The sequence below is a fragment of the Eschrichtius robustus genome, chromosome 15, assembly GCF_028021215.1.
Source record: "Eschrichtius robustus isolate mEscRob2 chromosome 15, mEscRob2.pri, whole genome shotgun sequence".
Lineage (NCBI taxonomy): Eukaryota > Metazoa > Chordata > Mammalia > Artiodactyla > Eschrichtiidae > Eschrichtius > Eschrichtius robustus.
The window spans coordinates 89,866,532-89,893,817 of NC_090838.1; the positions used below are offsets into that span (position 1 = coordinate 89,866,532).

At 41.1% G+C, this 27,286-nt stretch overlaps 1 protein-coding gene across 8 annotated transcripts in view; it reads right to left on the bottom strand.

The window, feature by feature from the left end:
- TBC1D8 (TBC1 domain family member 8) overlaps positions 1-27,286 on the bottom strand; it is a 132,219-nt gene that overhangs the window by 43,133 nt on the left and 61,800 nt on the right. For all 8 annotated transcript variants that reach the window (XR_011076728.1, XM_068565093.1, XM_068565092.1 and 5 more), the window contains exons 3-5: positions 13,379-13,497; positions 9,302-9,530; positions 6,667-6,907 (exon numbers count right to left, since the gene is read on the bottom strand). Coding sequence is in view for 7 of the 8 variants with exons in the window: in XM_068565093.1 (XP_068421194.1) it covers positions 6,667-6,907; positions 9,302-9,530; positions 13,379-13,497 (589 nt within the window). In the remaining variant the exon portion in view is untranslated. The remainder of the gene's footprint in view (positions 1-6,666; positions 6,908-9,301; positions 9,531-13,378; positions 13,498-27,286) is intronic.

Consider the following 27,286-nt stretch of genomic DNA (forward strand, 5'->3'; position numbering starts at 1 on the left):
GAATAAATAAAAAAGAATGAAAAGAATTGCGGACAGTCTCAGAGACCTCTGGGACAACATTAAATGCACCAACATTCAAAATATAGGGGTCCCAGAAGAAGAAGAGAAAAAGAAAGGGTCTGAGAAAATACTTGAAGAGATTACAGTTAAAAACTTCCCTAACATGGGAAAGGAAATAGTCAATCAAGTCCAGGAAGCGCAGAGACTCCAATATAGGATAAATCCAAGGAGAAACACACCAAGACACATACTAATCAAACTATCAAAAATTAAATACAAAGAAAAACCATTAAAAGCAGCAAGGGAAAAGCAACAAATAACATACAAGGGAATCCCCATAAGGTTAACAGCTGATCTTTCAGCAGAAACTCTGCAAGCCAGAAGGGAGTGGCAGGACATATTTAAAGTGATGAAAGGGAAAAACCTACAACCAAGATTACTCTACCCAGCAAGGATCTCATTCAGATTTGATGGAGAAATTAAAACCTTTACAGACAAGCAAAAGTTAAGAGAATTCAGCACGACCAAACCAGCTTTACAACAAATTCTAAAGGAACTTCTCTAGGCAGGAAACACAAGAAAAGGAAAACACCTACAAAAACATACCCAAAACAGTTAAGAAAATGGTAATAGGAACATATATATTGATAATTACCTTAAATATAAATGGATTAAATGCTCCAACCAAAAGACACAGACTGGCTGAATGGATACAAAAACAAGACCCGTATATATGCTGTCTACAAGAGACGCACTTCAGATCTAGGGACACATACAGACTGAAAGTAAGGGGATGGAAAAAGATATTCCATGCAAATTGAAATCAAAAGAAAGGTGGAGTAGCAATTCTCATATCAGACAAAATAGACTTTAAAATAAAGACTATTACAAGAGACAAAGAAGGACACTGCATAATGATCAAGGGATCAATCCAAGAAGAAGATATAACAATTGCAAATGTTTATGCACCCAACATAGGAGCACCTCAATATATAAGGCAAGTGCTAACAGCCATAAAAGGGGAAATTGACAGTAACACAATATAGTAGGGGACTTTAACACCGCACTTTCACTAATGGACAGATCATCCAAAATGAAAATAAATAAGGAAACACAAGCTTTAAATGACATATTAAACAAGATGGACTTAATTGATATTTATAGGACATTCCATCCAAAACCAACAGTATACACTTTCTTCTCAAGTGCTCATGGAACATTCCCCAGGATAGATCATATCTTGGGTCACAAATCAGGCCTTGGTAAATTTAAGAAAACTGAAATCATATCAAGTATCTTTTCTGACCACAATGCTATGAGACTAGATATAAATTACAGGAAAAAAACTGTAAAAAATACAAACACATGGAGGCTAAACAATACACTACTTAATAACCAAGAGATCATTGAAGAAATCAAAGAGAAAATCAAAAAATACCTAGAAACAAATGACAATGAAAACACGATGACCCAAAACCTATGGGATGCAGCAAAAGCAGTTCTAAGAGGGAAGTTTACAGCAATACAATCCTACCTCAAGAAACAAGAAACATCTCAAATAAACAACCTAACCTTACACCTAAAGCAATTAGGGAAAGAAGAACAAAAAAACCCCAAAGTTAGCAGAAGGATAGAAATCATAAAGATCAGATCAGAAAAAAATGAAAAAGAAATGAAGGAACCAATAGCAAAGATCAATAAAACTAAAAGCTGGTTCTTTGAGAAGATAAACAAAATTGATAAACCATTAGCCAGACTCACCAAGAAAAAAAAGGGAAAAGACTCAAATCAACAGAATTAGAAATGAAAAAGGAGAAGTAACAACTGACACTGCAGAAATACAAAGGATCATGAGAGATTACTACAAGCAACAATATGCCAATAAAATGGAAAACCTGGAAACAATGGACAAATTCTTAGAAAAGCACAACCTTCCAAGACTGAACCAGGAAGAAACAAAATATAAACAGACCAATCACAAGCACTGAAATTGAAAGTGTGATGAAAAATCTTCCAACAAACAAATGCCCAGGACCAGATGGCTTCACAGGCAAATTCTCTCAAATATTTAGAAAAGAGCTAACACCCATCCTTCTCAAACTCTTCCAAAATAGAGCAGATGAAGGAACCCTCCCAAACTCATTCTATGAGGCCACCATCACCCTGATACCAAAACCAGACAAAGATGTCACAGAAAAAGAAAACTACAGGCCAATATCACTGATGAACATAAATGAAAAAATCCTCAACAAAATGCTAGCAAACAGAATCTAACAGCACATTAAAAGGATCATACACCATGATCAAGTGGGGTTTATCCCAGGAATGCAAGGATTCTTCAATATACACAAATCAATCAATGTGATACACCATATAAACAAACTGAAGGATAAAAACCATATGATCATCTCAATAGGTGCAGAAAAAGCTTTCATAAAAATTCAACACGCATTTATGATAAAAACGCTCCAGAAAGTAGGCATAGAGGGAACCTATCTGTTGGCTGTGACAAACCCACAGCCAACATCGTTCTCAGTGGTGAAAAACTGAAACCATTTCCTCTAAGATCAGGAACAAGACAAGGTTGCCCACTCTCACCACTATTATTCAACATAGTTTTGGAAGTTTTAGCCACCGCAATCAGAGAAGAAAAAGAAATAAAAGGAATCTAAATCAGAAAAGAAGAAGTAAAACTGTCACTGTTTGCAGATAACATGATACTATACATAGAGAATCCTAAAAATGCTACCAGAAAATTACCAGAGCTAATCAATGAATCTGGTAAAGTTGCAGGATATAAAATTAATGCACAGAAATCTCTTGCATTCCTATACACTAACAATGAAAAATATGAAAAAGAAATTAAGAAAACACTCCCACTTACCACTGCAACAAAAAGAATAAAATACTTAGGAATAAACCTACCTAAGGAGACAAAAGACCTGTATGCAGAAAACTAAAAGACACTGATGAAAGAAATCAAAGACGATACAAATGGAGAGATATACCATGTTCTTGGATTGGAAAAATCCACATTGTGAAAATGACTATACTACCCAAAGCAATCTACAGATTCAATGCAATCCCTATCAAAGTACCAATGGCATTTTTCACAGAACTAGAACAAAAAAATTTCACAATTTGTATGGAAACACAAAAGACCCCGAAAAGCCAAAGCAATCTTGAGAAAGAAAAACAGAGCTGGAGGAATCAGGCTCCCTGGCTTCAGACTATACTACAAAGCTACAGTAATCAAGACAGTATGGTACTGGCACAAAAACAGAAATATAGATCAATGGAACAGGATAGAAAGCCCAGAGACAAACCCACGCACATATGGTCACCTTATCTTTGACAAAGGAGGTAAGAATATACAATAGAGAAAAGACAGGCTCTTCAATAAGTGGTGCTGGGAAAACTGGACAGCTACATGGAAAAGAATGAAATTAGAACACTCCCTAACACGGTATACAAAAATAAACTCAAAGTGGATTAAAGACCTAAATGTAAGGCCAGACACTATAAAATTCTTAGAGGAAAACATAGGCAGAACACTCTATGACGTAAATCACAGCAAGATCTTTTTTCACCCACCTCCTAGAGAAATGGAAATAAAAACAAAAATAAACAAATGGGACCTAATGAAACTTCAGAGCTTTTGCACAGCAAAGGAAACCATAAACAAGACGAAAAGACAACCCTCAGAATGGGAGAAAATATTTGCAAATGAAGCAACTGACAAAGGATTAATCTCCAAGATTTACAAGCAGCTCATGCAGCTCAATATCAAAAAAACAAACAACCCAATCAAAAAATGGGCAGAAGACTTAAATAGACATTTCTCCAGAGAAGATACACAGATTGCCAACAAACACATGAAAGGATGCTCAACATCACTAATCAGTAGAGAAATGCAAATCAAAACTACAATGATGTATCACCTCACACTGGTCAGAATGGCCATCATCAAAAAATCTAGAAACAATAAATGCTGGAGAGGGTGTGGAGAAACGGGAACACTCTTGCACTGTTGGTGGGAATGTAAATTGATACAGCCACTATGGAGAACAGTATGCAGGTTCCTTAAAAAACTAAAAATAGAACTACCATACGACCCAGCAATCCCACTACTAGGCATATACCCTAAGAAAACCATAGTTCAAAAAGAGTCATGTAGGGCTTCCCTGGTGGTGCAGTGGTTGAGAATCTGCCTGCCAATGCAGGGGACACGGGTTCGAGCCCAGGTCTGGGAAGATCCCACATGCCGCGGAGCAACTGGGCCCATGAGCCACAACTACTGAGCCTGCACGTCTGGAGCCTGTGCTCCACAACAAGAGAGGCCGCGATAGTGAGAGGCCCACGCACCGTGATGAAGAGTGGCCCCCGCTCGTCACAACTAGAGAAAGCCCTCGCACAGAAACGAAGACCCAACACAGCCAAAATAAATTAATTAATTAATTAATTAAAAAAAAGAGTCATGTACCACAATGTTCATTGTAGTTCTATTTACAATAGCCAGGACGTGGAAGCAACCTAAGTGTCCATCGACAGATGAATGGATAAAGAAGATGTGGCACATATATACAATGGAATATTACTCAGTCATAAAAAGAAAAGAAATTGAGTTATTTGTAGTGAGGTGGATGGACCTAGAGTCTGTCATACAGAGTGAATTAAGTCAGAAAGAGAAAAACTAATACTGTATGCTAACACACATATATGGTATCTAAAAAAAAAAAAAGGTACTGAAGAACCTAGGGGCAGAACAGGAATAAAGACGCAGACATAGAGAATGGACTTGAGGCCACGGGGAGGGGGAAGGGTAAGCTGGGACGAAGTGAGAGCGTGGCATGGACATATATACACTACCAAATGTAAAACAGATAGCTAGTGGGAAGCAGCCGCATAGCACAGGGAGATCAGCTTGGTGCTTTGTGACCACCTAGAAGGGTGGGATGGGAAGGGTGGGAGGGAGATGCAAGAGGGAAGATATATGGGGATATATGTATATGTATAACTGATTCACTTTGTTATACAGCAGAAACTAACACACCATTGTAAAGCAATTATACTCCAATAAAGATGTAAAAAATAAATAAATAGAAAATAAAAGAGTGAAATTTTGCCATTTGCAGCAACAAGGATGCTTGGAGGGCATTATGCTAAGTCAGACAGAGAAAGACAAATACCATATGATATCACTTATATGTGGAATGTAAAAAATACAACAAACTAGTGAATAAAACAAAAAAGAAGCCGACTCAGAGAACAAACTACTGGTTACCAGTGGGGAGAGGGTCAGGGAGAGGGGCAATATAGGAGTAAGGGATTTTAAAAAAGGGTTATTGTGGGATTATATGAAATCATGTGTGTGAAGCTTTTGAAAATTGTAAAGCACTATAGAATTTAAAGAATCTTTCATTCAATTAAAAAGTTTTTAAAAAATAAAATAAAAATGGTTAAGATGGCAAATTTTATGTTATGTGTATTTTACCACCAAAAAAACAGTTTTTTAATGACAAGGAGTATGCAGATAGCAGTGGTGATTCTGTAACTATATCAAAAACATCCAGCCAGGGCAGCACTTTATGGACAAAGTGTTTTTCAAAGGATACAAAGGTGAACTCTTACAAAGGCATCAGCTCTGCAGTCACCCAGTTTGAACCACGAAGCCAGAAATCACAGTCAAGCTCAAACACCACAGTTTGAATTTTAGATAATAAAATCGAACTGCTTTAAAGTGGCAAATAATTAAAGCAACTACCTCATAAGTCCCCATGACCAGTATCAACTGGGGGCAAATAATAAAGAATGCTCACTTACTATCAGTAAGGTACATTTCTTATGACAAATTGGTACCAAAAATATATCCAGCGCTCCTGGAAAAGTCTTATACAAAGTAATGTGATATGAAAAAACAACATTTCTTAATGTGTACTAATAAAGCCCCATGCTGAATAGAATTCTATCATGAGGCTACCTGTATTGTATTTTCTGGAAGTTTGGGTTTTTTTGGCCACACTGCGCGGCTTGTGGGATCTTAGTTCCCCAACCAGGGATCAAACCCAGGGCCATGGCAGTGAAAGTGTGGAGTCCTAACCACTGGACCGCCAGGGAATTTCCTGGAAGCATTTTTTTTTTTTTTTATGAAAATCAATTTTGAAATACTTTCTGGAAAAAAAGGGGAAATTGGATCCAGGAATCAAAGCCTACTGCATAAAGGAAATGAATAACCATCATTGCCAATTATTATCTCTCTGTCATGATTAACGACATAGGAAAATCTGGATTACGCCACAAGGGAAATTTCAAACTAATACAACGAGGTTAACAAAGCACATGTCCGGGACTTCCCTGGTGGTCCAGTGGGTAAGACTCCGTGCTCCCAATGCAGGGGGGCCTGGGTTCAATCCCTGGTTGGGGAATTAGATCCCACATGCATGCCACAACTAAGAGTTTGCACGCCTTAACTAAGAAGTCCGTATGCCTCAACTAAAGATCCCACATGCCACAACTAAGACCCAGTGCAGCCAAAATAAATAAATAAATATTTTTTAAAAATACACTTATAAAAACAAAAAAAACCCAAAACACATGTCCACGAAGGTGGCACACGGGCCGTGGTCCCCTGTGAGGTTAGGGACACCTGTGTATGGAGGTTCCTACCTCTTGGTGATCTGGCTGGGCTCCTGCAGACCTGGGTCCAGGTCAAAGCCCTCGTTATCCAGCAGCCTTCGCAGTGTCACGTCAGCCAGCTGCTCCATGATCTTGAACACCTCATCTAGGTTCAGAAACATGGAGAAGTCCCGCTCCTTATTCCGTGTGGTGATGCGGATGGTATCCGTCAGAAAGACGTTGGACGTCCTCTCCAACTTCTGGATGTCAACCCAAGGGACTACAAGTTTAACTAGAAGAGAAAAAAGGGCAAATACAGATTTTACCCTCAAATGTAACCCAAACTTGAATGCACCAGCAACAGTGCAAAGCTTTTCCTGCAGCTGAAACGCAAATAGCTTCCAAACCAGAGCAGGAAAGAGGAAACACAGGAACTGCTTCACAGCTGTTCGTTAGAACCCAACCCACGTTCTCACAATTATCTTAAAGGTTTAAGTAAAACTTCCCAGGTTGCTGGCTACCGCACACATACAAGGGACATCATTCTGCCATACCAAGTTAACAACGTGAAAACCTTCCCCCAAATAGTTAAACTTAAATATTTGCAAAATACGCAGATGTTTCTTGATCCACATAAATTCTGGTTTCAATAGCAGCATTCATGGCATAAGCTATGAAAAATCAGAGGTCAAAAGAGGATTCGTGATCTGTTTTAGAGGCACAGGCCTAACATTTAGACTATGTCAAGTGACAGTTGCTCAAATCTTGGAAAACAGAGCACAAGTAGTTTTTACTTAAGTACTATGGTACTAACTGTACAGTGTATAAACTAGCATTCTGTTCTCAGAAGTGTTTCCAGTGCAGTGGTAGTTAGGCTAGCGGGCTGATGCAGAGCAAATGGGGAGGGACATACCTAACAACTTAAAATGATAAATGTTATCAAATATTAGGAATCATTTCTTTTTTCCAAGTTTTATCAACTTAACAAAATCAGGTTTAGTGACGATGACTGATAAATATCAGAAAATAACTCATTTTCCTTTTCAAATGAAAAAGGGAATGATGAACTGTTTTTATTTCTATCATGTCTCTCCATTTATTTTGCAATAATGTTTTCAGTGCTTTAATCATTTCAAAGTCCACATTTCTACATCAGGCATGAGAATAAGCTTCTTCGGCTACTTCTAGTTGCTTTTTTATAGGTTTTTTCACACACACAGACACACTCCATCTATGCTATCAGCTTTCTCTCGTTAAGCATCTACCTTGCGAAGAGCCCTGCACTTAAGAAGCGCGTTCAAATAGGAAAAACAGACATGTAAACAAAGAAGCAACCACTGACTGGACAGGACCCAAAAGAGATGCAAAGAGAGGACAAATTACAAGGGGACCAGGGAAGGCTTCCTGGAGGTGAAAAACTGTGAACTGAATTTTGAAGGATGAACAAGAGTTCCCAAATGGGCCTAAGAATGAGGAAGGCCAGGAGAGACAGGGTGTTCATTTTGAGAAGCATTTCAGAAAGCAGAAGAGCAAGGATGGCATGGGTTAGGTAAGAGCACATTCCAAGGGTGAGGAAGGCTGTGCACACAGGGGGCATGTACTGGGGTGTCTGAGCCCAGGCTGGTGGCATAGGGAAAGACACGGGGTGACCATGTGCAGGACGCTGGCCACAGCGGCGTGCAACAGGACCCCGCCCACTGGTTCCACGTGAAATAGAAACAAACGCAGGAAGAAAAAAATATATACTTAAATATATAAATATAGATACAGCACATACACCACCCTGCGTGGGCCCTTGAAACAATATTTGTTACGGAACAAGTTTCAATGGTAATGACTCTGAATGTTTCAATATACAATTGACCCTGTGGCTTCCCTTTTTCGCCCTGGAATCCCACTGCCCAGAACGATGACGGTGGGTGGAAAAATGTGTGAGAAGTGAATCCCTGCCTGGATCTCAGGGGGTCCCACGTGAGGAACCCCCTTCTGGGAACAACTGCTACTCTCCCAGGAGCAGTCGTGACCTTCAGGCCTGGGAATTCTCTAAATGGCCCCCCTGGATTCAGAAGCACAAGCTGTCCCATTCCTTTAGAACTCCTGGGCCATCAGTTACAATACTGTTTTCAAAGTATTAGATAATATAGTAGCAAAAACCCTTCAGTACGGTTTTTGCATGAAGGGAGCTACACAGAAAGGATCCTTAAGGCAGGACAAGAAATGAATTCCCGCAAAACCAAACCTCCTTAGATTGGGACTGACATGTACACACTCCAATATATAAAATAGATAACTAATAAGGACCTACTGTATAGCACAGGGAACTCTACTCAATACTCTGCAATGACCTCTATGGGAAAAGAATCTACAAAAGAGGGGATACATGTATATGTATAACTGATTCACTTTGCTGTAGTGGAGAAACTAGCACAACATTGTAAATCAACTATACTCCAATAAAAATTTAAAAAAGAAAATCAAACCTCCTTAGTGGTAGTCATATATGTAATACAATATGATTGCCTGCATAGGGCATTTGGAAATTAATCATGTGTGACCTGTTATGTCTCAACCACTTATTTAAATCTTTTGTCGTCTAACTATTCACGTCACGAGTGGTCTCGGAACCAGCGCTGAGCGTCCCAGGGGCCAGCTCCACCTGGGAGGGACCCAATCGCCCCTCACTTACGCTCCTTGCCCAGTAAGAAGGAATAGAAGCAGAGGTGGTTGATGCTGAGATAGAGCCAGCCTTGACGGGGCACCCTGCCCTTCCAGCAGCAGCACGAGTAATAGGTGACCAGCTTCTCGGCCTCCGGGAAGTTGAACCTGGCCTCGAACTTCACCAAGGCCTCTCGGAACTTCTCGGGTTCCTCCTCCTGCTCGGCCAGCCTGCTGCTTGTCTCCTCGGCGATCAGAGCCTGACGCACAGAGAGAAGGGTCCCCGGGTCAGGAGAAGGGCAAGGACAACCGCGCACGGGCAGCCGGGGAGCCGGCCCCGCTCAGACGCACCCACAGGATGGATGAGGACCCCGTGCACCCCCCCCCAGAAACACGTCCACGGGGGGAGAAGGCAAGCTGGGGGGGAACCTCAGCACCAGTCCCTCTCTTGGCCGCTCACCAGCCATCAGGCTTTGGACAAATCTCTGACTCCCAAGCCCCAGTTCTCAAACATGTTACTATTTTATAATCTCTCCCTGCTCCTCCCTCCAGAGACACGAGTCAGAGAGAGTCAAGTGACTGTCTCGGGTGTGTGAACTCAATGCATCAACCCTGAAGAACCACCCAAGTTGGAGTTTAAAAGTTGGTCTTTTTACAGAAATGAACCTACCTACGAAACAGAAACAGAATCACGGACGTAGAGAACAGACTGGGGGATGGCAAGGGGGAGGAGGGTGGGAGAGGGATGGAGTGGGAGTTTGGAGTTAGCAGATGCAAACCATTACATATAGGATGGATAAACAACAAGGTCCTACTGTATAGCACAGGGAACTATATATTCAATATCCTTGATACACCATAATGGAAAAGAATATTTTTTAAAAACATATATATAACTGAATCATTTTGCCGTACAGCAGAAACTAACACAACATTCTAAATCAACTATACTTCAATAAAAATAAATATATAAATAAATAAGTGTTGGTCTTTAAAAAAAAAAAACAACTCACGAATGTCTTCCTCATTGGGTTCAAAAATTGGATGTAAAGCCAATAATGTCTGCCTGTGTGACACCTGATACATTCCACCACCACTGTATCACCTCTGGTCCTCTAAGGTAGAAAAGGGGCGGGGTGGCCAAGGTTCCTGAGGTTGTCAATACCTCCAAAGCACTTCAGTATACGGGGAGGCAAGATGGGAAAGAAGAATCTAAATCTACAATTGTTTTGCCGATGACAAACAATAGTGAGGATCCTCTCTAAATCTGGGGCGAGGGGGTAGACGTGCCTAGAATGTAAGCTGTGGCCTGATCCTAAGGGTGACAGCACATTGCCAGTATCAGAGTTCTGATTCCCATTCCTGAGAGCTCACTGTACATTTATTTTCACCCAGAATTTCTTCTGTTCAAGAACTCCCCGGCCTCAGGCCTTACATATGCTAGTCGATTTTTAAAATACACTGTAATTCTATCTTTTTATTTATTTTTATTAGCATCTTCCTTCCTTTCTATTCTTGTATGGGTGGTTTCACAAAAGGCTAATAAGATAAGGCCACTTTTGGGGGAATTGCTACCCAATCTGCATTGCACAAGCGGTTTTAGAAAATATCCTGTGCATTACCATTAAAATAAAAATGTAATTTAAAATTACTTTAAAAGTCAATCTGAAATTTCAAGTGATTTGCATTTCCCTCATTATGTTTTTCTTTCTTTTCCAAATTTTATTTAACAAGACATTATAAAATATAAATGTTATAATTAAGAGAGGTATTTTTTTTAAAGCATGTCTAATATATAATAAATGCTCTGCACCTTGAAACGTGAAGGGGATTTTTTTTTTTTTAATTTTTATCTCATTTTTTCACTGCACCACACAGCATGTGGGATCTGAGTTCCCCAACCATGGATCTAACTCGCACCCCCTGCATTGGAAGCACGCCGTCTTAACCACTGGACCGCCAGGGAAGTCCCTGAAGGGGATTTTTTAAGAAGCCTCTACAGCAAACAGTCACGGCTCCAGACAAGGGCGGCCACACAGACTGCTGGCATCCTTGTCTGCTGGGTCCGGTTACAGCACACCTCAAAGCAGAGGGGTTCCTTTAGAGCTCCACAGAGCAGTCGATGGTCAGGTTTTGAGTAGGAAAGCCCCAATTCCCAGATCCTTCAAATCTGCCCAGGGCAAAGGGAGAACCAACACCACATGGTGGCCCCAGAGGCTCGACCAGCCTCCGACCAGCCAGACCCCTCAATCCCCGGCCCCTGCTCCAGGCCAGCAGCCTCCCTGGGAAGTAAAAGGCATGTTCGCTATGAAGTGCTAAGGGATCAGAATATGGCACCCCATAATATGCCGCTCTGGCATAAGAATTATTTTGAGCTAAAGACACTTGACAAATGGCAGATGCCAAAAAAGCTCTCTGCCCTCCCCCACTATTTACCTAAAAACAGGACACAAATTCCCGTTTCTAAAGGTGTCTCCCCATCCTGTGCCAGAGAGAGGAAAGCAGCTCTTAGACTCTGAATCACCAGAGACAACTCTGAACTCTGACCAACTCCAGAGGCACCAGCAGGAACCGACAGGATGAACCCGACTGGAGCAGTCGGTCTCACTCCAGTACCCAGTGTCCGGCAGTTCGCTGCCCTAAAAGGCCACACTCCTGTTCCTTTGACTCCTCACTTCTCTACAAATGCACTGTTCTTCGTTACGATGCTGCCCAAGCCCCAGGTCCTAAGCGTCCCTTTGAGTTACTCATCACAGAGTTTCTCCTACCTGTCTGTGGGCCACAAAGGCTGATAAACTCTGTTTTTCTCATTAATCTGTCTTCTGTCAGTTTAATTTCCAGGCCCCTGGCACAGAACCTAAGAGGGTACAGGAAAAGTTTTTCCCTCCCCTACAGAAGCTTTCTGAAAGCCACTGCAGCAGAAATGAATTTCCTTGCTCCCAACTAAGAGGAGAAACACCTAAATCAAAGAACCACCACAACCAACGTGAGACCAAGAAAAGGGGGTAAATGTGAAAAATAACTGTGAACCGGGTACTTCTGTTGCTAAGCCCCAGTGCAGCCTGACCCAAGGAACCAAGTTGGACCAGGCTGCGGTGGTAACACACGAGATTGACAAGACCCGCCAGGGCTGGCGCCCACCTGCTAACCCCACAGGCCAGAGGTAACAGCAGGAGACACCAGACAACACTGTCATTCCACCTGGACTCAGAAGACTGGTCTTCTACCGGATCCCACAAGTATCCCCAATCCCCAAATGAAAAAGGTGCTCTTGTTTTGTCCTTTTAAATTCAAGAATTCACTCTAAGACCCTTTACTAAAAGCCAAAGCACATGGGGTGCTGGAAAGGCACACTTCGGGGAAGAAAAAACAACACTCTAGGATGTTTTACCCTAAAGGACGAAAACTGTATTACAGGCTAATGTGTTAAAGTGTTTAGTAAGACAGTTAAATTTAGAATGAGAAACGGTCTCTCCCTGCCTGAGAGGGTTTTTAAAGCACCGGTTACCAATCATGCTTTTGCAGTGAGACCTGTTACATAAGACATAGCTCACAGCAGGTATGGAGAGAGACCTCCCCAAACAGTCCTCTCTTTTCTCAAAACTTTTTTGGTTTTAATTCTTCACTTAACATATTTTAAGAATAAATATCCACTTTCAGAAGGAGGAAAGTGCTAGGTCCAACAAAATAAAAGAGGGAAAAGATGTCACAGCTGCAAAAAGAGTTGGGAGTAACTAACTTCAGGAGGCAAATAACATTGTTGCTGTGCAAAAACATGAATCTTAGCATTTTTTTTTTCCCTGAGATAAAAAAGAACCTTCACTTCTGTAAAGGGTAACGAAACCTCAGGCCTGAGAATGAGGCTTTTGTTGGGTTTTTTTTTTTTTTTAATTTCAGGTGACTTTTGTCAGACTGACTCTGCAAAATTTGACTGCTGACAGGTCAAACTCATTTTGCTTCAGGTATTAAGCCAAGAAGTTCAATTATAGTGGAGAACACTGTCAAAGGAAAAGAATATGATTGAAAATGCTGTAGTGTCTAGAATGTTCTAAGGACGTGATAAGAAAGACGGGGAAACGGGGAGAAACATCGCAGGGCAGGGACCTACCTTCACCTTCCCTTTGACAAAACTGGCTATGTCATCTTTATTATCGAAGACGGACAAGGTGTGGAGGAGGTTTTGCTCTAGCCAATCCCAGTGCTGGTTTATTTCCTCCAACGTGGCACCTGGGTTAGAACAGAAAAAGACACAGAGATTAAGAGACAAAAGCAATTCTTAGAATATGAACTCACTTTCCAAATACGAGTCCTGCATTTATGTTATTAAAACATTCCGGTTTCTCACATCCCAGTTTGCTGGCTGAAAAGGCAGAGGCAACCTCCTCTGGGGCCCTGGTCCCAGTCACCACAGCATTGGGGTTTGGGAACACCCATCCCTCTGCCAGATGGATGGGCCAGCCAACCAGCCGAGTCATCCCCGGGACCTCTCTGTGGGCGTCCTGCCAGCCTCACTAACACGTGGAATTCTGACCACCTCCACTCAAGTGACAGAAGCATCTGTAATTATACAGCCATTCCAGGGGAAACAAGCCCCAGGGTGACCAACTCTGAACATTCTCACAGAATTTCCCCCGTAAGAATGAGGGTCCCTCAAAAGGGACCTCAGCCCAAGTTCACAGAGAGAAGACCTCTTGAGATGGCTCTGCCAGTGGCCCGAGGGCGTTGCCACTAGGACATTTCCAGGTTTATCAATCTGTACTTCATATCTTTTATTAAAAAAATCCCTTAAAACAGATATAAAAAGAGGTTTTATTGTACATGTTAAAACAAAACCACAGAAACATTAAATGGTACCTAGTAAGTTAATTTCTTTCAAAGGCAACTAAAAACACAATCAACCTATTAGTGAAGCATTAAGCAACATTGTTACCAAAAAGCTTAGACATCTTAGTTGTCATTATTTCCTCCTAGTCCTCCCCACTGGACATGGGCACACTGTGCCAGCTCCAAATGGTGTGGCAGAGGTTTGATCAAGTCCATGACTTGAAGCAAGCACGGTCTTGCACAAGAAGAGGCATGTGTACATCAGGTATGTCTAGTGTGGAAATAGGTGAATGCCCGGCTAGGAGGGCTGGGTTTCCCAAATGGGAAGCCAAAGATACTCTAACCTCAAAGGGCTGGCGGACAAGCAACAGTGCAGAATAATCTAGCCAACGTGAGAGGCATAACGACCAACAGAGTCACGTACCACTTACACAGAAGCCAGACATGCATTATGCTACCTCTGAGCTTTCTCTCTCTCTGTTACCTGCAGCGTTCCTCTCCCCAGAGTGTGAACATATGTGAGGACCTTATAAATACCCCACACATAGAAATGCCAGAGAACTCACCTTGGACCTGTGGATTTGGGGCGAGTATGGAGAACATCTGTACTAGGACTATTGTTCTGATGGGCACTTTGGGAAGGAGTAAAAAGAAGAATCTAAGAGAACTCTCATTTTTCCTCATAAGGAAAAATGAGAGTTTAAAACAATGGTATTTATTTCCCTGTATTCTCCAATTTTTAGGCATGGCATTGCCAAAGCAATGTCCTTTGGTCATCACTAGAGCAGACTTCTCGTCCTTCTGATAAGGGCACTAATCCCATCAGGGGGGCCCCACCCTCATGACCTCATCTGAACCTAATCACCTCCCAAAGGTCCCACCTCCAAATACCACCACACTGGGGGGTGAGGGCTTCAACATTTGAATTTGGAGAGTGGAGGGGGACACCATTCAGTCCATAACAACCAGTGACCCTACCCAGCTCTCCATAAGTCCTACCTCCCCTGTCTTGCTCTTTTGGGATCATAAACCCAAGAAGCAACCCACTTGGGGTAAGTGGCCACGAACTCTATCTACTTCCCATCCACCTAGGAGGCCCCTGCAGTCTCAGGAAGCCCCTGGCCCTTCAGGCTCCCTACCCCTCTTATGGGAGGGAGAGATCATTTTGAAACAACGGCCTCACACAAGTTTCCAGGCTCCACAGCAGGACTCCCTTGAAGTTTCCAAACAATGTCCCCCTGAACTGAGGACCCACACCGTCTGCTCCTCACATTCAGCACTGACGTGGCTGAGGTGGGCATCTAATTTACCTGCCTCTGGCTTAATTCTCCTTGCCCATTCAGTGTCCTCGGGTGGCAGCTACATAAGTGTCAGTCACCAGGACACCCCCTAAATCTCGTTGGCCAGCAATGGTTTTTTCTTTTTGCGGGGTGGGTGGAGGGACAGCACATCACACGATTCATCTCAGGAGAGAGTCTTAGGGCCACTGAAGCCAATAAATTTGCACAGGCTCCTTGGGGTGGGCAGCTCTCTGCTCTTCTCTGGCACTTTAAGGTTTCTTCTCTCTAGATCTTTTTTTTTTTTAATTTAACTTTTATTTTATATTGGAGTATAGTTGATTTACAATGTTGTGTTAGTTTCAGGTGTACAGCAAAGGGATTCAGTTATACATATACATATATCCATTCTTTTTCAGATTCTTTTCTCATACAGGTTATACAGAGTATTTAGTAGAGTTCCCTGTGCTGTATAGTAGGTCCTTGTTGATTATCTATTTTATATATAGTAGTGTGTATATGTTAATCCCAAACTCCTAATTTATCCCTCCCCCCTCCATTGATTGTTATCCTTTATTATGCATCATAATAAAACCAACTGGTCAGAATTTTTTTTAAAAAAAAAGGGCAAGGAATACATGGAAAAAAGAATATCTATATCGGCCTTCAATCTTTTGCCGTATGTTTTCATATACTTCCTAATTTACGAAAAAAAAAAAAAAAGACTTGGAGGACTGAGGAGGAACAGAGAGGGGACAGGACTCACTCTGTGACCTTTCTGTCCCAGGTGTGGCCTCAATGATGTGAAATGAAGGCTGAGTGAGGAAAGGGGGCCTCAGTTACATCTCCAAGGTCACTCGTATCAAGTAAAAGGCAAACCAGGGTGTGAGCTCAATCTCTATGACCCTGAAGTGCCCTGGGGTCCTCCCATAGAAGCTGCATTTCAATTTTCAAGTAACACTTACATAATCCAGTCCAGTAGTTCAGTCCAGTAGTTCCTAGGGCTTGACACTAAAAAAGCTACTTTGTGCTTGCACGTAGAGCATGCACTCTCCCCACCATCGCATTTTCCTGAGGGCATCTTCCTGGATGACATGAGACAGCTTTTCATTGATGCTGTTCCTAAGCTCATAGGGCCCACAGTTAGCTGTGAAACCACATGTGTCTTCTCCACCTTCTAACTACAGACGCTGTGAATAAAATTCCAACCGAGCCCCACCACAGTATATCATGTGGAATTAAGACCTGAGGTCACATCATCCAAAAACTTGACTTTTATCCTTTAAGAAATTCTTCTACCTCCTGGGGAGGAGCTTAAAATGGGGAAAACCATTCTAGAACAAAAGTAAGCTCACACCTTGAGAGACAAGATCAACACACGTGTAAAATCGATCACCGAGCTGCAGTTAGAGGAGGTTGTAATGAAACCCATCACCCTGTCCTGAATCTGACACGGCTGTGTGCCTCTCCCAGCAAAGACAATCACCGTGATTGAACTTTCCCACTCGACTGTCTTCTACTTCCTACGAAAGTTGCCAAATGGCAGGGAAATTTTCCGAACTATAATTTCCTCTGCAGGGAAGTCTTATGATGGGCTTCAAAAATACCGTAAATCAGTGCAAGCCGACTGCACACTGATGACTCAAAGGACTAGAAAGGAAAGTCACGTAACATATATCACGCATTGAAGCTCTGAACCCACATGGCAGCCATGTTTCTCAGCTACATGAAGTAGCCCACCAGAAAACAGCTGTTTTTTAAAAAATGAAATATTTAGAAAATACATGCCACTTTGTAAGGGCAATGACTGACTTATGAAATATTTGTTAGAGTTATGCACACACTCATAAATATATTTCTATCTGTGGGTCACGGTCAAAATGTTTGAAAGCCACCACATTACAGACATATAAGTGGTGAAAAATGTAAAGAGGAGAAAATAAGAAAGTGAGAATTTGTCATCCATTGAAGGGACAGAATGATAAAAAGGCTACACACTGACTGAACACTATAGCAATATTCCCACTGCTTCTGCTGTGGGCGTTCCAAAGCCAAGATGGAGGAGAATGGTTATGGCCTGAATTGGGTCCCCCCAGATTCATATAATGAAGCCCTAACCCCCAACGTGACCATATTTGAAGATTAGGGCCTCTAAGGACGTAACTAAGATCAAACTAGATCATAGGGGCGGGGGTCATTATAAGGACTGGTGTCCCTGTAAGAAGAGGAATAAACACCAGGGATGCACCACGTGAGGACCCAGCAAGAGGGCAGCCGTCTGCACACCAAGAAGAGAGGCCTCAGGAGAAACCAACCCTGCTGGCACCTTGATCTTAGACTTCCAGACTCCAGAACTATGAGAAAATAAATGTCTGTTGTTTAAGCCATCTAGTCTGCTGTATTTTGTTAAGGCAGCCCTAGCAGGTTAATACAGCTTTCTAAAACCAAAATGTATAGGCTTATTGTGGATTGTAACAGAAGTCCAATCAGCAAAATTACATTGATACTTTGTTTCATTAAGCCCCTAATTTTTGCTGAAAAAGACTTCTCTCTTTTCTAAGAAAATTCAAGTTCAGTGGATCTTACACATTACCCACACAAGAAGTCAAAAATCAAATTTGTAAATGGCAATGCAAAACTAAAATACAGTATTAGAAACATCAGTTATGACCACAAAACAAACCACACTGATGGATTTATAAATAACCTACTTGATGGTCTAAGAAAGAACTGCCAGAGGTGCAGGCATAGGACATTTTCTGAAGTCAGGCATTTTGTTAGGTATGTTGTACACTTAACCTTGTTTACCTTCATGAAAAGCATCACAAGATAGGTATTGTTATTTCCATCTCCTAGGTGAGAAATCTAAAGTGCACACAAGAGCCAACCTTGAGGCCTGTTCTTCTGGCTCTTTCTGTAACGCACGGTGGAGAGTGGCACCTGGGGAGTAGGGTGGGGCGGGGGGCAGCTCCCAACAGCTGAGTCACTTTGAAACTCACACACAGTATTTATTATCTTAGGTTTGCACCAGAGGTATTTTCAGGAAATAAAACAAGCATCTCATTGTCTATACTTACGGCTTCTGCACGAAAACAGTCATACATAACTTGATCCCAGCTTCAGTTTTAAAAAGCAACTGTTTCCCTCTGCATAGTAAATATCCAATTGAATTAAGTATCTTCTCCAGCTACCTAGATCCTACTTTACAATGACATGGGCATTGCATGTGCATCTTTCAGGTCTGTTCCTTTGCAATAGTCAACATTTCTCTACTGTCCAAACACTAAAAGGCTTCTGTCTAAATGCCTGGACTAAAAGCCACACAGACCACAAAAGGACTAATTAAAAGTTTAACAGTCAAGGCAGTACCATTCCTAAATTCCACTCAACACTCATCCTACACAGAGAAACACTGAGGCAAAGAATCTAGTAAAAATTAAAAATGACAGGGGAAAGGGTTGGACCAAAGCTTTAATTTTCAGAAATCTCGCATTCTTCAAGTGGATACTCTAACATCTAATCTATATTGTCTGAAGCAGTATCTTTACAGGAACATGTAAAAGTTCAATATCAACATCACATCATCATGCTTTTTTTTTTTTAAACCTGTGTATACTTCTCACTATATAGTTTAAGAAAATAAGTTCTAAACCTTTCTTTTTACATAATTTATTTATCCTTTTTTGCCTTCAAATTAGAATGAGTCCCTAAAATTATTTGCAATAAGTGAAAAACAAACTCAACTTCCTTGACAGTGAAAGTAAAATAGATTTTTAATTTATAACTGAAATAGTCATTAAAATGTCCTTGTACTAGTGCCATTAGAAACACTTCTCAGAAATAGAAGCAGGGATGGTAGCAGAGATGTAGGAAATTTTGCCCTACGTAAACAAAAGAAAAATCAATCAATAGAAACAGAACCAGATATGACACAGATAAAAAGACAAAGACATACAACAGCTGTTATAAATATACTCCATGTGTTCAAAAAGTGGAGGAAAGCAAGAGGATGGTGAGGAACTAAATGGAAGACATTAAAAAAATTCCAAATCAAATTTTAGGGATGAAAAACAGTGTCTGAAATCAAAAATATACCGATACGATTAAAAGTAAATGGGACATTGCAGAGAAAAGGACACTTGATAGTGATAAAAACTCTGAAATGAAAAACAGAAGGAACAGGATGAACAAAACAGAAGGGACAAAGCATCAGTGAACTGTGGTACAATAACAAGCAGCCTGAAATCTGTGTAACTGAGGTCCCAGGAAAAGGGGGGTAGGGGAACCAGAGAACAGAAAAAAAAAATTTTTAAGTATATGTGCTACCAAAGCAAGAACAGAAAAATTTTTTTGAAGAAATAATGGTTGAAATTGCTTTCAAGTTTGATGAACACCATAAACCCACAGATTCAAGATTCTCAACGAACACCAAGTGGAAAAACCTTTAAAGAAAATTACAGAAAATCACATCATAAGCAAACTAGTGAAAACCAGTGATAAAGAAAGAAAAAAAACACAATATTTACAGTGGAACAAAGATAAGAATGATAGTAGACTTCCTATCAGAAACGATGCAAGCCAGAAGACATGGAACAACAGCTTTAAAATACTGAAAGAAAATTAATTTACAAGTAATTGAAGAAAACATGAGTGGATTCCTGAGTAACTCAGGAATGAGAAAACCTTCCAACCATAACTGAAAATCACAAAGTATAAAAGAAAGGCGTGTTAAATCCTACTACATGACAAACTGGGGAAAGATTTGGTAATTTCACACCTCAAATAAAGGGCTAAAATTCCTAATATACAGACAGCACCTAAAAATTGAGGAGAAAAAAGAAGCACCCAATAAAAAACTAGGCAAATGATAGGAATAAAGAGTTTCTGAAGATGGCCCTTAAACATGAAAGATGTTCAACTTCCTCACAACAAAAGGAATGCAAATTAAAACTATGGAAATACACCATGTCTTACCTATCAGGTTGGCAAAAATCCAAAAATTTGACAATAGATCTGATGACAAGTCTGGGAAAACAGGCATTTTCATCCATTGCTGATTGGAATTTTAAAAAATAATACAACGCCAATGGAGAGAAGGGAATTTAATAATATCTAATTAACCCTTTGATGCAACAATCCCACTTCTAGGAATCTACCAGGTTATTCACTGGGGCATTTGTGTCATGGCAAAATCTGAAAACAGCAGAAATACCCATCAGTAGAGAATAGGTTAAATAAATTATGGTACTTCTGGGCAATGAAAGAATAAAAACAAAAGAGCGGGAGAAAGAAAAAAAGGAGGAGGAAGAATCTCTCTCCTCTCTGATATGGAAATGATTTCCAGGATATGCTGATACGTAAAAAAGGCAAGGCATAGAGCAGAATATATGTGACCTTTGTGAAAAAGAAAGTGGGCGTGGGGGGGAAGGATGGCTTCTCTACAAATATTTTGTTTTTATAGATTTTATAAATTTGATTAATCATGAAAGTGTTTTGTATTTTTTGAGTCAAATTAATAAGGGAAAAAATATCCTTAACAATTAAAAATTAACTTTATTAGGTTATTAAAATAATAACCAACATAATTACAAAGAGAAAATAACTGTTTTAAACAGTATTTTGACTATATCTCCATAGTTAAATATATTCTAAGGCCAAATAGAGCTGCAAAAACTTTACTCTCTTTCACTACTCATTCTTTTTTTACATCATTTTTTTAAAATCTTTTGGCTGCACCGTGCGTCATGTGGGATCTTAGTTCCCCAACCAGGGATCGAACCCAAGCCCCCCTGCATTGGAAGCACAGAGTCTTAACCACTGGACTGCCAGGGACGTCCACTACTCTTACTCTTAATAGCAGTACTGATATTATTTAGAGACAATATGTTTGTGTGCGTGTACAATAGAGAAGAATTATGTGAATATTGTTAGAAACCAAGATTTTCAGTGAATAAGAGGAGATAAACAAATATAATATCAAAGTTAAATTATAACTATGTAGTTTTACAGCTGAATTAGAAAGCTAAGTATGAACGCATGATTTATTTTTCTTTTTCATACCTCTTTTTTCTTTTCTTTCACATACTTCTTAGCTCATACCTATTTGAAGAGCCTTAGAGGCAATGACAACCCCGTAACAATGAGCAACCCCACACCCCAGACTGTGGTCCCTAAATACCATCACCCACCCAAAGGAACGAGGGCTACTTGGAGGAATGGCTGATTCCAGACAGGAGGCAGGAAGTGTACAAGATGAGCACTTAACATCTTATTGGCAGAGAGCAAGGAATCACTCAAAGATGAATGAAAGTGAGACAAAGTCACAGAAGGCACAGGAAGGGGTTCTTGCAGGCAGAAGGTGGTACGATCTGAGTATCAAAAAGGACAGCAATTAACTGAAACACAGTGAACGTATAAAAACCCCGGGCTTAGAGTGCTCATTGTACAATCCTTTCAACTTCTCTACATGTTGGGAAAATTTCATAATAAAGCGTTGGGAGTGGGGAACAGGGACTTTGAAATGATACTGAAAAGGGAGGGAGGAAGGAAAAGAGAAAAGAAAACTAAAACAAGACCAAAAATAACTCACTTGTCACCACTGCAGACAACCAGGGCACCAACTACTTACACAAACCACAGGCAACTAAAGGGCAAAAGCGAGCATTCTCTCCCTCCCTTTCCTAAATGTTCTCAGGGTGACCAGATAGCCTTAGGTGATAAGGTAAGGTTCTTTACAGACAAGCTCAAGCTGACAGCTGTGAAAGTACTGATCAAATTAGAAAATCACCACTTTGCAGTACGTAGAGAAAAATTATTCCGGCAATATCGAAATGGGTAAAACCATTAGATGAAAGGTTGACAGGGGGAGAATGCAATGGAAGCTGTCACCTGAGCTTATCAACTAATCTAAGCATCACTAAGAGTCAGACACCAGAGGATACATGCCCCCCAGGCAGGATATAGGACAACCACCTGTTCAGTATTCTTCTTTACAAACCTGGATTCAATTGAACCTTTGTAATTACTGTCCAGTTTTCAGGAAATATGAGGAGCCAAGTAATGGGTGAGGTGATACCTTGAGGAAGGAAACAGACAAGTGTACCAGCGGGACATTCTGCATAAAAACTGACCCGGTTTCTTCACCAAGTCAATGACTTGGGGGAAAACAGTAGGGTGGGAGTGGAGGGATGGAGACTTTCTTGACTAAAAAAGACATAAGCCACACACAATTAAATGAGTGGTGTGTTTCTGGTTGAACACGGATGAGAACAACCAGATCCATGAAGGATCTTGAAGCAGCCAGAAGCCCATGTCTGCACCAAGTGCAAGTGACGGCAAGGAGTCCGGTTACCTCTAGCAGTTTAATGATGCTACTGCAGTGACAAAGAATGGCCCTGGATTCAGAGATGTTCACTAAAATATGTAGGGGTGAAATATCTTAATTTCTAGGATTTGCTTTAAAATACATTAGTGGGGGAAAAAAGACTCAGAGAGTAAGAGATAAAGCAAGGTGGGCAAAACCTTGATCCTAATGTACCTGCGTAAGGACCCAGGAGGATTTCATTACACCGTCCTCACTACTTTGAGGTATGTTTGAAAATCTTCACAGTGAAAATTTTTTTTAAATGTTCTTAACGGAAAAGGCATGGCAGAAAACTTAAATAGACATTTCTCCAAAGAAGACATACAGATGGCCAACAGGCACATGAAAAGATGCTCACCATTGCTAACTATTAGAGAAATGCAAATGAAAACTACAACGAGGTACCACCTCACACTGGTCAGAATGGACATCATCAAAAAGTCTACAAATAATAATGCTGGAGAGAGTGTGGAAAAAAGGGAACCGTCCTACATTGTTGGTGGAAATGTAAATTGGTGCAGCCACTATGGAAAACAGTATGGAGGGTCCTTAAAAAAACTAAAGGTAGGACTTCTCTGGTGGCGCAGTGGTAAAGAATCCGCCTGCCAAGGCAGGGGACACGGGTTCGAGCCCTGGTCTGGGAAGATCCCACATGCCGTGGAGCAACTAAGCCTGTGCACCACAACTACTGAGCCTGCACTCTAGAGCCCATGAGCCACAACTATGGAGCCTGTGTGCCACAACTACTGAAACCTGCGGACCTAGAGCCCGTGCTCCACAACAAAGAGAAGCCACCACAATGAGAAGCCTGCGCACCACAACGAAGAGTAGCCCCCGCTCGCCGCAACTAGAGAAAGCCCGCACGCAGCAACAAAGACCCAACGCAGCCAAAAGTAAAAATAAATAAATTTATTAAAACAAAAAACAAAAAACTAAAGATAGAGCTACCATACAATCCAGCAATCCCACTCCTCAGCATATATCCAGAGAAAACCATAATCCAAAAAGATACATGCACTCCTATGTTCATAGCAGCACTATTTACAATAGCCAAGACATGGAAACAATCTCAGCATCCATCAACAGATGAATGGATAAAGAAGATGTGGTGTATATACACAATGGAATACTACTAAGCCATAAAAAAGAATGAAATGATGCCATTTGCAGCAACATGGGTGGACCTACAGATTATCATTCTAAGTGAAGTAAGTCAGAGAAAGACAAATATCATATATGTTAACACTTATATGTGGAATCTAAAAAAATGATATAAATGAACTTATTTACAAAACAGAAACAGACTCACAGACATTGAAAACAAACTTACAGTTACCAAAAGGGGAAGAGAGGGGATAAATTAGGAATTTGGGATTAGTAGATACACACTACTATGTACAAAACAGATAACCAACAAGGACCTACTGTATAGCACAGGGAACTATATTCAATATCTTGTAATAACCTATAATGGAAAATAATCTGAAAAAGAATATATATATATGTATTAACTGAATTACTCTGCTGTACACCTGAATCCCTGTAAATCAACTATACTTCAATTTTTTTAAAAAGGCATAAACCTGGATAATTAACCTCCACCTATGTGAACATGTTGTAAAGTCAGAAGTGAAAGCAGGATAAAAACATGGAACAGAGAATTTCACACTCCCTGAATTACCTTCTTATTTTTTAAATGCAGATCACTCCCCAGCCCAGGGCCACTCGGGCATGCAAGGTTCTAGCAGATGTCAGAGAAGTGAGGGACGGCGACAGCTTCAGTCGTGGAAGTCAGCGTGACCTGAGGATGAGGACACACCCAGACCCGCAAGTCCAGCAGGGAAGGAGGGCTCTGGACACCACGTGAGTCAGGACGCTTCCACTCTTGACACTCTGCCTTCATCCACTGACCGCTCAGGAGTCAATTAGTAAAAAGTCACTGTGTCCTGAAACCCAGCTGCGTCAGTCACTCTCCCATCTTCTAAAATGGAAGGGACGGAACGGGATGTTTGCTAAGATCCCCTCCAGATGGTTTCTTTTGTCAAAGAAGCCATGCTCTGCGCAGAAGTGAGGCAACCCGTAAGATACTAGAGAAAAGTCTGATTCCCAGCTTTCAAACTTTATGTTTTTGTTTAGGTCATATTTATTCTGAAGGATGTCAAATAAAAAAACGAATCGGGATTTGTAAGGTAAGGAGAGACTTTATGCAAAAGGATTATTACAAGAGGGAGAAAAGGGGCGATATTTTTCCTCCCAGTTTTATTGAGATATAACTGACATAAAGCACTGTATAAACTTAAGGTGCACAGCAATAATGATTTGACTGACATACGTCATGAAATGATGATCACAATGAGTTTAGCGAACATCTTTCATCGCAGACACAAAATTAAAGAAATAGAAAAAAAATTTTTTCCTTTTAATGAGAACTCAGGATTTACTGTCTTAAAAACTTTCATCTATTTATACATTTTTTTATACATTTCATATATTATCATATATGATGATAATATATTTCATATATATTTCATATATAACATACAGCAATGTTAATTATATTTATCACGTTGTACATGACATCCCTAGTACTTATTTATCTTATAACTGGAAGTTTGTACTTTTTGACCCCCTTCATCCAATTCCCTCTCCTCTCCACCTCCCCCCACCTTCGATAACCACAAATCTGGTCTCTTTTTCTATGAGTTTGTTTTTGAAGTACAACTGACCTACAACACTGTTAGTTCCTGTCACACAACATAGTGATCTGCTATTTCTATATGTTTCAGAAAAGGGATTACTGCAACAGAGAGAACTCAGACCATGGGGTCTTCAACAATCTCCCCAGTTTAAAAGCATTTTACAAAAATGAATTTTGACCTTCCAATTCACTAAGTCTGAAAGTTAGACTCAGCACTTGCCTGCTTTTTAAGTAACTATAAGCACCATCGCTGGTGCAAGAACACCTTCAGTGAGTTTAATTATTTGAGCATAAGCAAAATTACTTTACTGAAAACAGTAAGAGCCTGGTGATGGAAACATCCTAATAGAAAAGAAACGCCAACCGCGGGCCCCCTCCGTAACTTCCAAGTGTAAATCCACGTGGAAAATGCCAGCCAGTGTTGTTCTGAGGAATCCCAAGCAACCAAAAACAAGTGTGACCACTCATACTGAGTGACCTTAGGAAGTGCTCACAAAAACGTTCTAACTTTCCTCCTGCAGGGCTGCCTCCCAGACTTTCCCTGAAGTGCACAGCAAGTTCTGTTCTTGAAAAAGGATCTGGCTGGCACTTCCTTTGCTGCCCTGGCACAAAGGTCACCAAGACACTAATCTGATCCACCCTGGAACATTTCCTCCCGTAATAAAACTCTCTCTCCAAAGACAAAGCAAACAGTGATGCAGAAAACAAGAAACTAAAACACCAGCCACGGTCAAGGGCAGAGATAAGGGAGGGCAGAGATAAGGGAGGACACAGCAGAAAGAACAGTCTGACAGAACGTTCTGTAAGAACCCACACCTGGGCCACCAGGGAGGTCCCCCTGACGCAAGATGTGTCCCTGGCAAGTCATGAGGAACCTGTACGTTGCTTCTTCCCTCTCCAGGGCCAATAATTACTTACACGTTGCTGAGAGGCTCAAACGAGGAAAGTACAGGAAAGGAAGGGATTTTTTAAACTGGAAAGCATAACTCCTGTGATTCTCACTTTTTAAAAAACATACCCCACATGTTGTTAGCGAAACCATCACAGCTTCCTTCAACGACCCTTGAAATTTCAAAATCATGTTTTTTCATTTTCCAAATCTAAAATATTAACGAAGTTTTATTCGAACTACACACATACCTGCTCCCAAGATGCAGATGTGCTTCTGCCCGTCCAGGCTGTATCTCCCCCTGGTCTGCAGGAAATCCACACTCCGCCGCCGGGGAGGGCTGTCACGGCATCACTCTCACCTGCTACCATTTGGCTCATTTTTTTTTTCCGTTTTCCTGCTCTCCCTCATTTCACTCAAGACCAGACACAGACCTTGCTAGGAACACTAAAACCTTGCATGACACTGTCATAAACAGTCACAAAACTAGCCGGGCACTCTGGAGTCCAAAGGCAGACCAGAAGGACATGAGCATTATTAAAAGGCCACCTGGATAAAGATTTTATGAGCTTGGGCTTCCCTGGTGGCGCAGTGGTTAAGAATCCGCCTGCCAAGGCAGGGGACACGGGTTTGAGCCCTGGTCCGGGAAGATCCCACATGCCGCGGAGCAACTAAGCCCGTAAGCCACAACTACTGAGCCTGTGCTCTAGAGCCCGCGCGCCACGACTACTGAAGCCCGCGTGCCTAGAGCCCGTGCTCCGCAACAAGAGAAGCCACCGCAATGAGAAGCCCGCGCACTGCAACGAAGAGTAGCCCCTGCTTGCCGCAACCAGAGAAAGGCCGCGTGAAGCGATGAAGACCCAACGCAGCCAAAAATAAATAAATAAATTTATTTTAAAATATATATATATATATATATATATATATGCTTCTTTAAAAAAAAAAAAAAAGACTTTTTGAGCTTC